The sequence below is a fragment of the Schistocerca nitens genome, chromosome 9, assembly GCF_023898315.1.
Source record: "Schistocerca nitens isolate TAMUIC-IGC-003100 chromosome 9, iqSchNite1.1, whole genome shotgun sequence".
NCBI lineage: Eukaryota > Metazoa > Arthropoda > Insecta > Orthoptera > Acrididae > Schistocerca > Schistocerca nitens.
In genome coordinates, this window is record NC_064622.1 from 38,774,530 (window position 1) to 38,789,234 (window position 14,705).

Here is a 14,705-nt window from a genome sequence, read left to right on the forward strand (position 1 = left end):
TGAAATTACCTGGGACTCGCCACTCGGCTGCGTTAGCGATGACAGCGGGGAGATAATATAGCGACAGTCAAAGAACGTCGGGCTGCTACTTCTGCAGAACGTGGAAACGATGTTAATAATCCCATATCGAAATTTTCACTCTACATCGGAGACTGCGCTGACCTGTGACTTTCTGGCAGGTTAAAACTGTGTGCCGCGTCGGGTCTCGAACCAGTGATCTGTGCCTTTCGCGGAGTAAGTACTCATTGACTGAGCTACCCAAGCACGACTCACGACCCATCCTCGCAGCTTTACTTCCTCCATTACCTCGTATCTTTCCTTCCAGATTCGATAGTTCTCTTCATTTGCCCGCAGAAGGCAAAGGTCCAAGATTCGAGACCTCGTCCAGTATACAGTTTTAATCCGCCAGGGAGTTTCACAACAACGCACACTCAGCTGACTGAAAAATTAATTCTGGGAAAAGCCAGGCTATTGCTAAGCCACATCTCCACAACATTCTTTCTTTCAAGAGTGCTTCTACTGCAAGGTGTAAAGGAGAACTTGTATGAAGTTTGGAAGGTAGGAGATGAGATACTGGCGGAAGTAAAGCTGTGAGGATGGGTGCTGAGTTGTGCCTGGGTAGCTTTGTCAGTAGCGCACTTGCCCGCGAAAAGAAAGGATCGGAAGTTCGAGTACCAGTCGGGCACATAGTGTTAATACGTCAGGAAGTTTCGGTATTAATACCGTTGTACGGCAGTCTTGCTCATATATTCTTAATCGACTGCCGTACTACTACATTTTTTTCCAGGCCAGATTCTGACGACTAATATTGCCACCGAATTTCTACAATTTACTTTAAAATAGTGAGGGAATATATTGCGCATCTTATATTTTAAAGAATATTTGCAAAAATTATTTACAGCATTTATATTCTTATGATTGCTAGTTTTGTGTTACTGAAGCGATAATGCTCGCAGTAATTCTTGATTTGAAGTTCGGAATTGATGTTGTTGTTGTGGTCTTCAGTCCTGAGACTGGTTTGATGCAGCTCTCCATGCGACTCTATCCTGTGCAAGCTTCTTCATCTCCCAGTACCTACTGCAGCCTACATCCTTCTGAATCTGCTTAGTGTATTCATCTCTTGGTCTCCCTCTACGATTTTTACCCTCCACGTTGCCCTCCAGTACTAAATTGGTGATCCCTTGATGCCTCAGAACATGTCCTACCAACCGATCCCTTCTTCTAGTCAAGTTGTGCCACAAACTCCTCTTCTCCCCAATTCTATTCAATATCTCCTCATTAGTTATGTGATCTACCCATCTAATCTTCAGCATTATTCTGCAGCACCACATTTCGAAAGCTTCTATTCTCTTCTTGTCTAAACTATTTATCGTCCACGTTTCACTTACATACATGGCTACACTCCATACAAATACTATCAGAAACGACTTCCTGACACTTAAATCAATATTCGATGTTAACAAATTTCTCTTCTTCAGAAACGCTTTCCTTCCCATTGCCAATCTACATTTTATATCCTCTCTACTTCGACCATCATCAGTTATTTTGCTCCCCAAATAGCAAAACTCCTTTACTACTTTAAGCGTCTCATTTCCTAATCTAATTCCCTAAGCATCACCCGACTTCATCCGACTACATTCCATTATCCTCGTTTTGCTTTTGTTGATGTTCATCTTATACCCCCTTTCAAGACACTGTCCATTCCGTTCAATCACTCTTCCAAGTCCTTTGCTGTCTCTGACAGAATTACAATGTCACCGGTGAACGTCAAAGTTTTTATTTCTTCTCCATGGATTTCAATACCTACTGCGAATTTATCTTTTGTTTCCTTTACTGCTTGCTCAATATACAGATTGAATAGCATCGGGGACAGGCTACAACCCTGTCTCACTCCCTTCCCAACCACTGCTTCCCTTTCATGTCCCTCGACTCTTATAACTGCCATCTGTTTTCTGTACAAATTGTAAATAGCCTTTCGCTCCCTGTATTTTACCCCTGCCACCTTCAGAATTTGAAAGAGAGTTTTCCAGTCAACACTGTCAAAAGCTTTCTCTAAGTCTACAAATGCTAGAAACCTAGGTTTGCCTTTCCTTAATGTTTCTTCTAAGATAAGTCGTAGCGTAGGTATCGCCTCACGTGTTCCAACATTTCTACGGAATCCAAACTGATCTTCCCCGAGGTCAACTTCTACCAGTTTTTCCATTCGTCTGTAAAGAATTTGCGTTAGTATTTTGCAGCTCTGACTTATTAAACTGATAGTTCGGTAATTTTCACATTTGTCAACACCTGCTTTCTTTGGGATTGGAATTGATAAGCTGTAGTTAATTCAGTGTGGAGAAATAATTAAGAACAGTGCTAAATGCGCGTTGTTTCGAACTGATAAACATTTTTAGAGAATTAAAACTTTTGTATTCATGGTACAGGAGCGAGCTTTAATTCTACAGAGTCAGATGCAAAACGTTTTAGTAAGGGTCGTCATTTTAATTAACCATTGTGTATTCGCAGGGGATCTATTTTACGCCTATACTACGGGTGATCTCAGCTGGACGAAAAGTAATATTCTTTGCTACTCCAGGATCTGGAGTGTTTGAAGCTAGACAGAGAGTGTAGGAACGTTCAATATTGACCACCCGATAGGCAGACCAGCACAGAAGTCACCCTCCAATGTGACAGATTTTCCCCGTGACAGATTTTCCCCGCCGATGTAAGACTTGGCGGAGCTACACATGGCTGTATTTTGGTTAGTTAGAGACCTACCTCGAAAGTTACCTCGTCGTTCTGGAAACACTTGCGCCAAAGTTGTTGCTAATCCGCGGAAAGAGAAACCGTAGCTGGATGCCATGTCAGTAGATGGGACGGCGGGATTGGGGGCCAAAATTTGACAGGCCAAAGATGCAGCTTATCTCACTTTGTCCTGTGCAGAATGAGCTGGGATTTTGTCGTGGAACAGAAGCAACCCACAGGACAGCTTCCTGTGGCGCTGCGTCTGGACAGCGTCCCGTAACCCTGTGTGATTTCGGCCGTATACTCCGGTGACAGCTTTTCCTCATGCAGGGATAATCTGTTTACGCCACATCAAGGTGGTCCGAAAAAAACAGGCGACTGTATCGTTCAGCGCTGAAAGAATATGGTACTGGCATGAGGATCTCCAATTCATCTCAGGACAACATCCCCTACACCGCCTGACTGAACGGTAGTTCATTGGTCAAGCGAGGTGCTTGCCCTCGTGTTGTTTACAGTGTACGCGAAACCTCGTGTCTGCGAGCAGGAATATCTTCTTTGTATCTGCGTCCAAAGCCATTCTGAATTTCATAAATAAAGTCAGTTTCCAGCTTGGTATGTTGTATTATTTTGAAGTAAACGTTTTCTTCCATTATTAACAATTAGCTAATTTTGCTCCCTTTGGGGCATTGTCTAGGTATCTGGCGGTAAAAAAAGAACAAAATTTATGGTCAGCTTCAAGTAAAACAAGATATAATAAAAACGAAACCTTAGGCAAAAACACAGGAGTGCAAGTGGCAGCTACTTACATAACAACAATAGCAATAATACCTATATCAGCTTAGATCCACAGAGAATTGCCTGAAAAAGCAAACATTTTCTTGTTTAACAACTATTCACGTTACACCATCCTCCTACTGCAGGCAGGCTCACTGCGAAGAAATTACCGCTCTTCAGGCATTACACTACACTACCGGCCATTAAAATTGCTACACCACGAAGGAGACGTGCTATAGACGTGAAATGTAACCGATAGGAAGAAGATGCTGTGATATCCAAATGATTAGCTTTTCAGAGCATTCATACAAGGTTGGCGCCGGTGGCGACACCGACAACGTGCTGACATGACGAAAGTTTCCAAGCGATTTCTCATACACAAACAGCACTTGACCGGCGCTGCCTGGTGAAACGTTGTTGTGATGCCTCGTGTGAGGAGAAGATTCGCGCCCTTCCATCGGCATGATGAAGATATCGGGATTTACCAGACCATTCAATGCTCTGCCACTGCCCCAACGTCCGGAGCTCGTGGTCAATTGCCCATTCCAGTCGTAGTTGCAGATTTCGTCTTGTTAACATCGGCACATGCACGAGTATGCGAGCACGGAGGCGCATCGGTAGGAATGTTCAGTGCACTGTGTGTTCAGACACACTTGTACTCTGCCCAGCATTAAATTCTGATGTTGGATGCTCCACAGTTAGCCGTCTGTCCTGTTTTACCAGTCTGCCCAGCATACGACGTCTGACATATGTAATGACGGGTGCTCGCCCAACCCCACAATGTCTGAACATGGATTCACCTTGGTTTCGCCACGTGTTGAAGACACTCACCACACCACTCCTTGAACATCCGACAAAGCCGTGCGGTTTCTGAAACGCTCGTGCTGAGCCGCCGGACCATCACAATCTGACCTTGACCACAATCAGATAAATCGTGATCCTTCCCGATTCTGCACACAGACAGCATGCTCACTGATACCACATAGACCGCAACGTATGTCTGATTAGCAGTCATTACTCATCAGGTGACACTGCTATCACCTGGATGGGTTGTATCGACAGATGGTCGGAGTTCAAAAATCTTCTGGCTATCCGGTGCATATTAGGCCGCATTTCCCATAGAGACCTCATACACGGAAAACTAGCTGATTGTAACACTGAACAGCTTTGTGGAATAGAAAATAGGAAGACTAAAATTTATCTATCAGTTCTTGACAAGATATGTACAAGGCATCCTCGTCATATAACACTATACGACACAATCCGTTTTACTTTAGGCCCATCGTTGTGGAGTTTGAAGGTAACTGCAACTGGTAGAGATTTATTCAGAAGACACTTAAGTTAACACTGTGGCGTCATCGAAGCAAAGAAGTCCACACCAGTCCACTTGACACAGTTGAAGAACTGGAGCAGCAAACTGTAGTCTATTGAAGATCTACGAGATCATCTGGAGGTGTCTGACAGAATTCGTAACTTACTCCTGGGACGAATGCAGCATTAGATCCAAATAAATTTACAAGAGTACAGTTATGAGAGTACAGTAAACTATAACATGTAACGTCATAAGGTGCCATTGTATTTCTTGTTAAAGTGGTCAAAAAATGAAATCAGAGCACAGTTAGAAGGTCACTTGTTGGAAACATTACATTTCAAGTGCATTTATTCTACACTGAGGCGCCAAAAAAACTGGTTTAGGCATGTGTATTCAAATACAGAGATATGTAAACAGGCAGAATACTGCGCTGTGGTCGGCAACGCCTGTATAAGACAGTGAGTGTCTGGCGCAGTAGTTAGATCGGTTACTGCTGCTACAGTGGCAGGTTATCAAGATTTAAGTAAGTTCGAACGTGGTTTTATAGTCAGCGCATGAGCGATGGGACGCAAAATGTCCGAGGTAGCGGTGAAGTGGGGATTTTCCCGTACGACGATTACACGAGTGTACCGTGAATATCAGGAATCCCGTAAAACATCAAATCTCAAACATCGCTGCCACCGGTAAAGGATCCTGTAAGAACGGGACCGACGACAACTGAAGAGAATCGCCGAAAGTGACAGAAGTGCAACCCTTCCGCAAATTGCTGCAGTTTTCAATGCTGACCCAGCAACAAATGTCAGTGTACCCTTGATGACTGCACGACACAAACTTTACCCCTCGCCTGGGCCCCTCCAACACCGACGTTGGACTTTTTATGACCGGAAACATGTTGCCTGGTCGGATAAGTCTCGTTTCAAATTGTATCGAGCGGATGGACGTGTACGGGTATTGAGACAACCTCATGAATCCATGGACCCTGCTGAGCAGTGCACTGCTCAAGCTGGTGGAGGCTCTGTAATGGCGTGGGGCGCGCGCAGTTGGAGTGATATGGGACACCTGATACGTCTAGGCACGATTCTGACAAGTGACACATACGTAAGCATCCTGTCTGATCACCTGCATCCATTCATGTCCATTGTCCATCCTGGATGACTTGGGCAACTCCAGCAGGAAAATGCGACACCCCACGTGGCCCGAATTGCTACAGAGTGGCTCCAGGAACACTCGTCTGAGTTTAAACACTTTCGCTATTCCTCAGACATGAACATTATATACTGTATCTGGGATGCCTTGCAACTTGCTGTTCAGAAGAGATCTCAAACCCCTGGTACTCTTACGGATTTATGGACAGCTCTGTAGGATTCAGGGTTGAATTCCCTCCGGCACTAATTCAGACATCAGTCGGGTTTATGCCATGCTGTATTGCTGCACTTCTACGTGCTCGGGGGTTGGTAAGACATGATTGTAGAATTTTGGAGCACGTATTGTAACACCCCGCCCGTCACTTACCTGGTTTTGGCGTGTGTTCACCCAAGCTAATTGACAAAGAGATCAACAGAGAGTGCAAAACTACCGCAATATCGATTACGCAAAGAAACTAATAAGGCCCTGTGATTCCTGACTGAACTGTGGTGGCAGTGTTGACATTAATTGATTCAGAATTGATCACTTTTAATTAAAAAGGGGTGCACATTGATGTTATATGCAGCTATTGAACACCAGATGCAAATGTTGAACATAAAATTAATTAAGAACGTGACTTGGGATTTCCACTACTTGATTGAAAGCACAAATTTATTTTAACACATGACCTTCAATCATCACATTACATGACTCTCCTACCAGGCAGTGGTAATAAATTGCGTTTGCGTGAAGTAAAGCTCAATAACTCAAAAGTAATTCCTATCGACTGGCCCAGGCATAATGTGAAGTGCGAGAAGAATTCTATACACGGCCCATGAAACCCTCGTGGAAACTTTGACGACGTGATCCAACAAATTAGTCAGTGGCCAGAGCGGGCGCAATATCACTGAATTCAGCGTGGCAGAGTGGCGTCGTTGTGTGGACGTCGGCCAACCTCGTGGTGCTGCAAGGCTGCGCTCATCTATTCACACCTAGCTATCTTGCTCAGTACATAGCTGAACCAAAACTTTCTATCTCCAAGCTCAATCGTTCCCTTTGCTAAGTCCTAAACTGCAGAGATGCTCACTCTTTCTCAGGCAAGCTGAGTCAAGAACGCCATGTTTGCACTCTAGGCAAGCTGGGAACGGAAGACCTCTACTTAGACTTCTGCCAGTCTGCTCCTCGCCTCGGTTTTTCCTCCAGCAAAATCACTTTCGCCAATTGCAGCACAAGTCGCGTTAATTATGCGTCGCTTCCCAGCGCTGACCAATGCCTGCTCTGGGAAGTGAACAAATTCCCACAAAATTTCCCTTCCTCTCAACTTCTATTTAGCTCCCCCCCAGGCCACCAATCAAGGTTAGCGTCTGCACAAACACCAAGTTTTCCGGAATTCTGACTCCCAGGAGAGTACTTCAAATTCCTTGGTCCTACGTTCCCATCGGAGGCCAGTGTATTTCATGCTGTCGCTCTTCACCTGATTTACTTCAGGCTCTGCGGACCATGAATTCACCATGGAGTTGCTATAGTCATGAATATGCATATTTTGTCCTCTGTTGACCGCTCCACTGTAGCTTTGCGCGGCTTCCTCGCATGTTTCACAGAAAATGGGACAACGGACATTTATCAACAGGCGTAAAATTCTCCATCTGTTTCCCTGTACAGCAGCATGGAGTCGGGGTCAACCACCCACTCAATGTCACTCATCTTAAGGCAGCTGGAGGCCGCACATCGTTACCGCTTTCTTAGAGCTTGAGCCGCCCTAAGTTGCCTATTGTTGCTTCCCTTTTCAGGTGTGCCGCAGGGGAGTGTAATAGGACCGTTGCTATTCACAATATACATAAATGACCTTGTGGATGACATCGGAAGTTCACTGAGGCTTTTTGCGGATGATGCTGTGGTGTATCGAGAGGTTGTAACAATGGGAAATTGTACTGAAATGCAGAAAGATCTGCAGTGAATTGACGCATGTTGTAGGGAATGGCAATTGAATCTCAATGTAGACAAGTGTAATGTGCTGCGAATACATAGTAAGATAGATCCCTTATCATTTAGCTACAAAATAGCAGGTCAGCAACGGGGAGCAGTTAATTGCATAAATTATATGGGAGTACGCATTAGGATTGATTTAAAATGGAATGACCATAAAAAATTAATCGTGGGTAAATCAGATGCTAGACTGAGATTCATTGGAAGAATCCTAAGGAAATGCAATCCGAAAACAAAGGAAGTTGGTTACAGTACGCTTGTTCGCCCACTGCTTGAATACTGCTCAGCAGTGTGGGATCCGTACCAGATAGGGTTGATAGAAGAGATAGAGAAGATCCAACGAAGAGCAGCGCGCTTCGTTACAGGATCATTTAGTAATCGCGAAAGTGTTACAGAGATGATAGAGAAACTCCAGTGGAAGACTCTGCAGGAGAGGCGCTCAGTAGCTCGGTACGGGCTTTTGTTGACGTTTTGAGAACATACCTTCACCGAGGCGTCAAGCAGTATATTGCTCCCTCCTATGTATATCTCGCGAAGAGACCATGAGGATAAAATCAGAGAGACTAGAGCCCACACAGAGGCATACCGACAATCCTTCTTTCCACGAAGAATACGAAACTGGAATAGAAGGGAGAACCGATAGAGGTACTCAAGGCACCCTCCGCCACACGCCGTCAGGTGCCTTGCGGAGTATGGATGTAGATGTAGATGTAGCAGCAGCGTGGTTCCACCGGACTGAAGCGCCTAGAACCGCGCGGCCACAACGGCCGGCTAGTGAAATTAGTGCTCCATTAGATGGCCAGTTGTGGGAAACCTTACATATCGAGTACATTTATTATAAATAGGAAAATATTTGACAGTCAAGTCAGTGGTAGTTCATAACTAAACATTCGCTAGTGATTAATAGCTCTTTTGCAGATTCATGTATACTGGATCGTTTTCGCTTAAATTATCGTAAACTTTCAACCATGCCTGTTTTCAATATTAATTATCATACAGCTTCTACTTGTTGATATGAATTTTGGAGAAATAAAGATCGAATTTGAAGTTAACTTTGAGGGGAGAGGGAGGTGGGTAAGGCACAGTTTCTGTTGCCCTGGAGAGCTTAGTGCTTAGTCTACCCCTGTGGGAGTCTGCTGAGCAGGAATCGTTAGCGCTAGGATTTCACCCGCACTTGTAGTGAATGTTAAATTAATATCTTGCTAGGTCTTAAATTTTGCCACATAGTTAAAAGACACGTCACAAAAAACGTGCACAATTTGCCTCAGCTGTGCCAGGTACTTCCACAGCAAACACAAGAGAAAACAATTTAGCACTGAATTCTTTAAATACGAGAACTCAGTATTCAGATGAATAGCCTGTGAAGAAACATACTTCTATGTGAGAAAAAGCACCCAAAGCTACAACAGGAGAAACCTACCCTCAAAGAATAATTTGCTTGGAGAAAGAGGAACCACAGTATACTTCACACTTAAGTTTCAGAACTCAGACAGTATATGTGAAACAAGCACCAATGTTCACTATACTTCCAGATGGCATCAAAATTACTTTGTTCTTGCTAGATCGATCCAAGCTGTTATTCACTGAATAGTTTTGCTGAAAAGTTTTAGGGGTGCCGGCCGCGGTGGTCTCGCGGTACTAGGCGCGCAGTCCGGAAACGTGCGACTGCTACGGTCGCAGGTTCGAATCCTGCCTCGGGCATGGATGTGTGTGATGTCCTTAGGTTAGTTAGGTTTAAGTAGTTCTAAGTTCTAGGGGACTGATAACCACAGCAGTTGAGTCCCATAGTGCTCAGAGCCATTTGAACCATTTTTAGGGGTGGAAGAAGAACTAGCACAGCATGAAGGACTTTTTACAGCTGTGAAACACTGCAGCATTTATTTCCTCCATAACTGCTCTGTGACAAACATACACGTCATCATTATTATTATTTTTTAAAAATGGTTTGAATGACATTTACGAAATTAATAAATCTTTAGGTTAAAAGCAGATAGGACAAAGAATTGACAGATTATTTTTCTGAGACGTTTGCAACAGCATATATGCCACTAATCACACAGAAACAGCCACAATTCATTATAACCTGGTTTATAATGCGGAGGTATGGCATTGGAGGAATTTACAAGTTAAAATTCACCCATTACCCATGCTAATACTACGAAATACGGCATATAAGCAAATATCTTACTGCTTTCATTAGGCATTTCTACTTTATGGCATTCTTATACTCATTAATTTTCGTGAGGTACTATGAGGGCCTACATAAACAAAACGATTTTCACTTATTTCTATATAACGCTGATTTTAGACAACAGAGTTAGTCGACTGCATCCGTGGCTTTACTACCGACATGACGGATTCAAGACCACTGTTTCCGTACTGTATGCTTGCTCTGCTGTTTCCCTCAAATAAACGTGTGATAATAAGTGAATTAGTTAATGAAAATTTGTCGTTATTGCCCTTAAATAACATCACGTTATTTTTTGTTTTCTATTGCTGGCGATGCTTTCAATTCACTGTAAATACTTTTATATCTTTAATAATGCACATTCATATTATACACTCCTGGAAATTGAAATAAGAACACCGTGAATTCATTGTCCCAGGAAGGGGAAACTTTATTGACACATTCCTGGGGTCAGATACATTACATGATCACACTGACAGAACCACAGGCACATAGACACAGGCAACAGAGCATGCACAATGTCGGCACTAGTACAGTGTATATCCACCTTTCGCAGCAATGCAGGCTGCTATTCTCCCATGGAGACGATCGTAGAGATGCTGGATGTAGTCCTCTGGAACGGCTTGCCATGCCATTTCCACCTGGCGCCTCAGTTGGACCAGCGTTCGTGCTGGACGTGCAGACCGCGTGAGACGACGCTTCATCCAGTCCCAAACATGCTCAATGGGGGACAGATCCGGAGATCTTGCTGGCCAGGGTATTTGACTTACACCTTCTAGAGCACGTTGGGTGGCACGGGATACATGCGGACGTGCATTGTCTTGTTGGAACAGCAAGTTCCCTTGCCGGTCTAGGAATGGTAGAACGATGGGTTCGATGACGGTTTGGATGTACCGTGCACTATTCAGTGTCCCCTCGACGATCACCAGTGGTGTACGGCCAGTGTAGGAGATCGCTCCCCACACCATGATGCCGGGTGTTGGCCCTGTGTGCCTCGGTCGTATGCAGTCCTGATTGTGGCGCTCACCTGCACGGCGCCAAACACGCATACGACCATCATTGGCACCAAGGCAGAAGCGACTCTCATCGCTGAAGACGACACGTCTCCATTCGTCCCTCCATTCACGCCTGTCGCGACACCACTGGAGGCGGGCTGCACGATGTTGGGGCGTGAGCGGAAGACGGCCTAACGGTGTGCGGAACCGTAGCCCAGCTTCATGGAGACGGTTGCGAATGGTCCTCGCCGATACCCCAGGAGCAACAGTGTCCCTAATTTGCTGGGAAGTGGCGGTGCGGTCCCCTACGGCACTGCGTAGGATCCTACGGTCTTGGCGTGCATCCGTGCGTCGCTGCGGTCCGGTCCCAGGTCGACGGGCACGTGCACCTTCCGCCGACCACTGGCGACAACATCGATGTACTGTGGAGACCTCACGCCCCACGTGTTGAGCAATTCGGCGGTACGTCCACCCGCATGCCCACTATACGCCCTCGCTCAAAGTCCGTCAACTGCACATACGGTTCACGTCCACGCTGTCGCGGCATGCTACCAGTGTTAAAGACTGCGATGGAGCTCCGTATGCCACGGCAAACTGGCTGACACTGACGGCGGCGGTGCACAAATGCTGCGCAGCTAGCGCCATTCGACGGCCAACACCGCGGTTCCTGGTGTGTCCGCTGTGCCGTGCGTGTGATCATTGCTTGTACAGCCCTCTCGCAGTGTCCGGAGCAAGTATGGTGGGTCTGACACACCGGTGTCAATGTGTTCTTTTTTCCATTTCCAGGAGTGTATTACTATCCAGATAAACTTAAGTATCTTATCATTACTGAATCTCATCACAGTGTAACATGGACTGTGACGATAACAACTTTGATGTAGCTTCCAGTTTGTGGAACTGGCGGCTGTTTAGGGGAGGGCCTTACACTATGGACGGGCGTGGAGGGGGGTGAATGGGCGGCACTTGTTCCGGGTGAAATCCTAGCGCTAAGGACACGTCTGCCGAGCCCCTTTGCACACGTGAGTTGCGGAAGGCCGCCGGTAGCAGCTGTGCACTCCTTAGCGGCTGCCGGCGAACGCCTGCGTCAGCGCCGGGTTGAATAACCGCCGCTGGCTGCCGGCAACAGTGGGTGTCAAGGCAACGCTCCCCCTCCCCCTCCTCACTGGTGTGAGGCCCGCTGCAGCGACGATGCGGTGTGGGGAGCGAGAGGTGGGCGCGCCCACCGGCACCTGCTAGCAGAGGAGGAGGAGGAGGAGGAGGAGGAGGAGGTAGGCAGTGAAGAGCAAGACGGAGCGAGGCGCGCGGAACCGCGAGGGAGTGAGACGGAGAGGCCGCAGCGATCCTTCCCACCCCCTCCCGCCCTCCGCAGCACCCACTGCCCTGCGGCGCCTTGTTACTCTTGTTTTACGAAACGGCGAACCGAGGAACGGGTTTTAAAAGCTTTAGGCCAGCCGTCGCGCTAGACACAATATTGGCGTGCGGTCTGCGAGCAGGATCTCCGACCAGCAAGGACTTCGCACACCACTACAGCGCACGAGCTTTGCTGTCCGCAGGACCAAGGACGACAAGGAGCACATTCCCGTAGAGGGTACACGTTGCCATGGGGATACAGGTAAGGGCTCCCTTCCTTACTCGTCAGTATATCTCACTGTGTTTATTCCATATATGACTCTACAGAAAGCATCTAAGATTCCTAATGTGGCACACAAGTAGTGAAATATTTAAAGTTTGTTACGAACTTCTAACAAAAGTAATTAAACAACGTAATCGCTCTAAGAACGATGAATTTCCTTCTTTGCTTTTCAGACGATGCGTAACAATATTGCTGATGACCTATCAGTGTAGTGAAACCTTTTATTTTAGTTTATAATTTGTGGGTAAGCCCATCGCTAAATAAATTAACCGCATTTGCACATTTGGCAAGACAGTTGTTTACAATGTATTGTTTTCTTTGCGGTAGCTGCATTCATTTGTCCATACATCACACGAAACCAGCTGATCACGGCTTCTGTGTACATATTCGGATGATTAAATTGACATAGAGAAATATAAGGTGGCTCACTGAAACATGTATATTTTGTTTACGAGTTATAGCTAAATAAAGCAAACTCACGTCACTTGTTATTTTTATACAGGTTCAAAGTCCCACTTCGAAGAAATTGTCATAAAATTTCTCAACTACAAAAATAGCAATATTTCTTGATATTGGCTGGTTCAAATGGCTCTGAGCACTATGGGTCTTAACATCTTAGGTCATCAGTCCCCTAGAACTTGGAACTACTTAAACCTAACTAACCTAAGGACATCACACACATCAATGGTCGACGCAGGATTCGAGCCTGCTACCGTAGCGGTCGCGCGGTTCCAGACTGAAGCGCCTAGAACCGCTCGGCCACTTCGGCCGGCTTTCTTGACATTTCAGAGACGTATTTAGACTCCCATATACAATCTCTTACCTACATACAACACGTTAATGTTGTTACTTGGCAAACTGGCTTTTGCAACACAAGCACAGCTGCTTCCATCTCATTGGATACTTAGCATTTTTCTATCTTCGGAAAACATGGTCACCACGTGAATATACAGTATTACACTTTTCCTGTCGCCACCCTTAAAAAGTACTAATATTATATATTTTTCACTCATTAGAATTGAAATTTTGCACTAGAAATTATAATAATTACAGAGCTTTAAACTTGTTTAAAAATATAATTTTAAATCATAGCACATGACATCAGTTGACATTTTTAATAATTTTAATATTCTTCACAGGAAAGATATCTATCCAGCTTCTCTTCAAGCGTAGTAAGCTAGCTTCCAATGTCAAATGGCTTTGAGCACTATGCGACTTAACTTCTGAGGTCATCAGTCGCCTAGAACTTAGAACTAATTAAACCTAACTAACCTAAGGACATCATACACATCCATGCCCGAGGCAGGATTCGAACCTGCGACCGTAGCGGTCACGCGGTTCCAGACTGAAGCGCCTTTAACCGCACGGCCACACCGGCCGGCTACTTCCAATGTCAGATTACTTTTGTGGGTAATCTGAGGGACTTTTTTAAATGTCATGCTCACTACGATAAGAACGTTAACGTAAATATGAAAATATTCTTGGTAGTTCGTAGTATGGTTCAGTATACTTCCCCCTGTCCACCTCCAGTTAAGTGGTTTGTCTGTCTTTAATGACAGCTCTCGACAAAACAATAAACTTGCCTTCCTGATCACAAATATTTTCACGTCTTTGTAGCTGCAGGGTAACGGACAGTAACTATACTCATAGATAATAAATAAATAACAATGAAAAATAAGCACCACGAAGGAATTATGCGAATGGGAAGGAAATCGGTACATGTACAGACAAATAAATGATTACAATTGAGAAAAATTGGGTGACTCATTCGTGAGAAAGAGCTTCCAAACTTGAGGACGTCAGTAAGCGTTGGTCCACCTCTGGATCTCATGCAAGCTGTTACTCGGCGTGGCACTGATTGACAGCCGGCCGAAGTGGCCGTGCGGTTAAAGGCGCTGCAGTCTGGAACCGCAAGACCGCTACGGTCGCAGGTTCGAATCCTGCCTCGGGCATGGATGTTTGTGATGT

At 45.4% G+C, this 14,705-nt stretch overlaps 1 protein-coding gene across 1 annotated transcript in view; it reads left to right on the forward strand.

The window, feature by feature from the left end:
* The first annotated feature begins 12,557 nt into the window (after positions 1 to 12,557).
* The window catches only part of LOC126202959 (translation initiation factor IF-2-like), a 138,068-nt gene continuing 135,920 nt past the window's right edge, over positions 12,558 to 14,705 (forward strand). Inside the window, exon 1 of the mRNA XM_049937079.1 lies at positions 12,558 to 12,716. Within this exon, the coding sequence (XP_049793036.1) occupies positions 12,705 to 12,716 (12 nt within the window). The 5' untranslated portion in view covers positions 12,558 to 12,704. The remainder of the gene's footprint in view (positions 12,717 to 14,705) is intronic.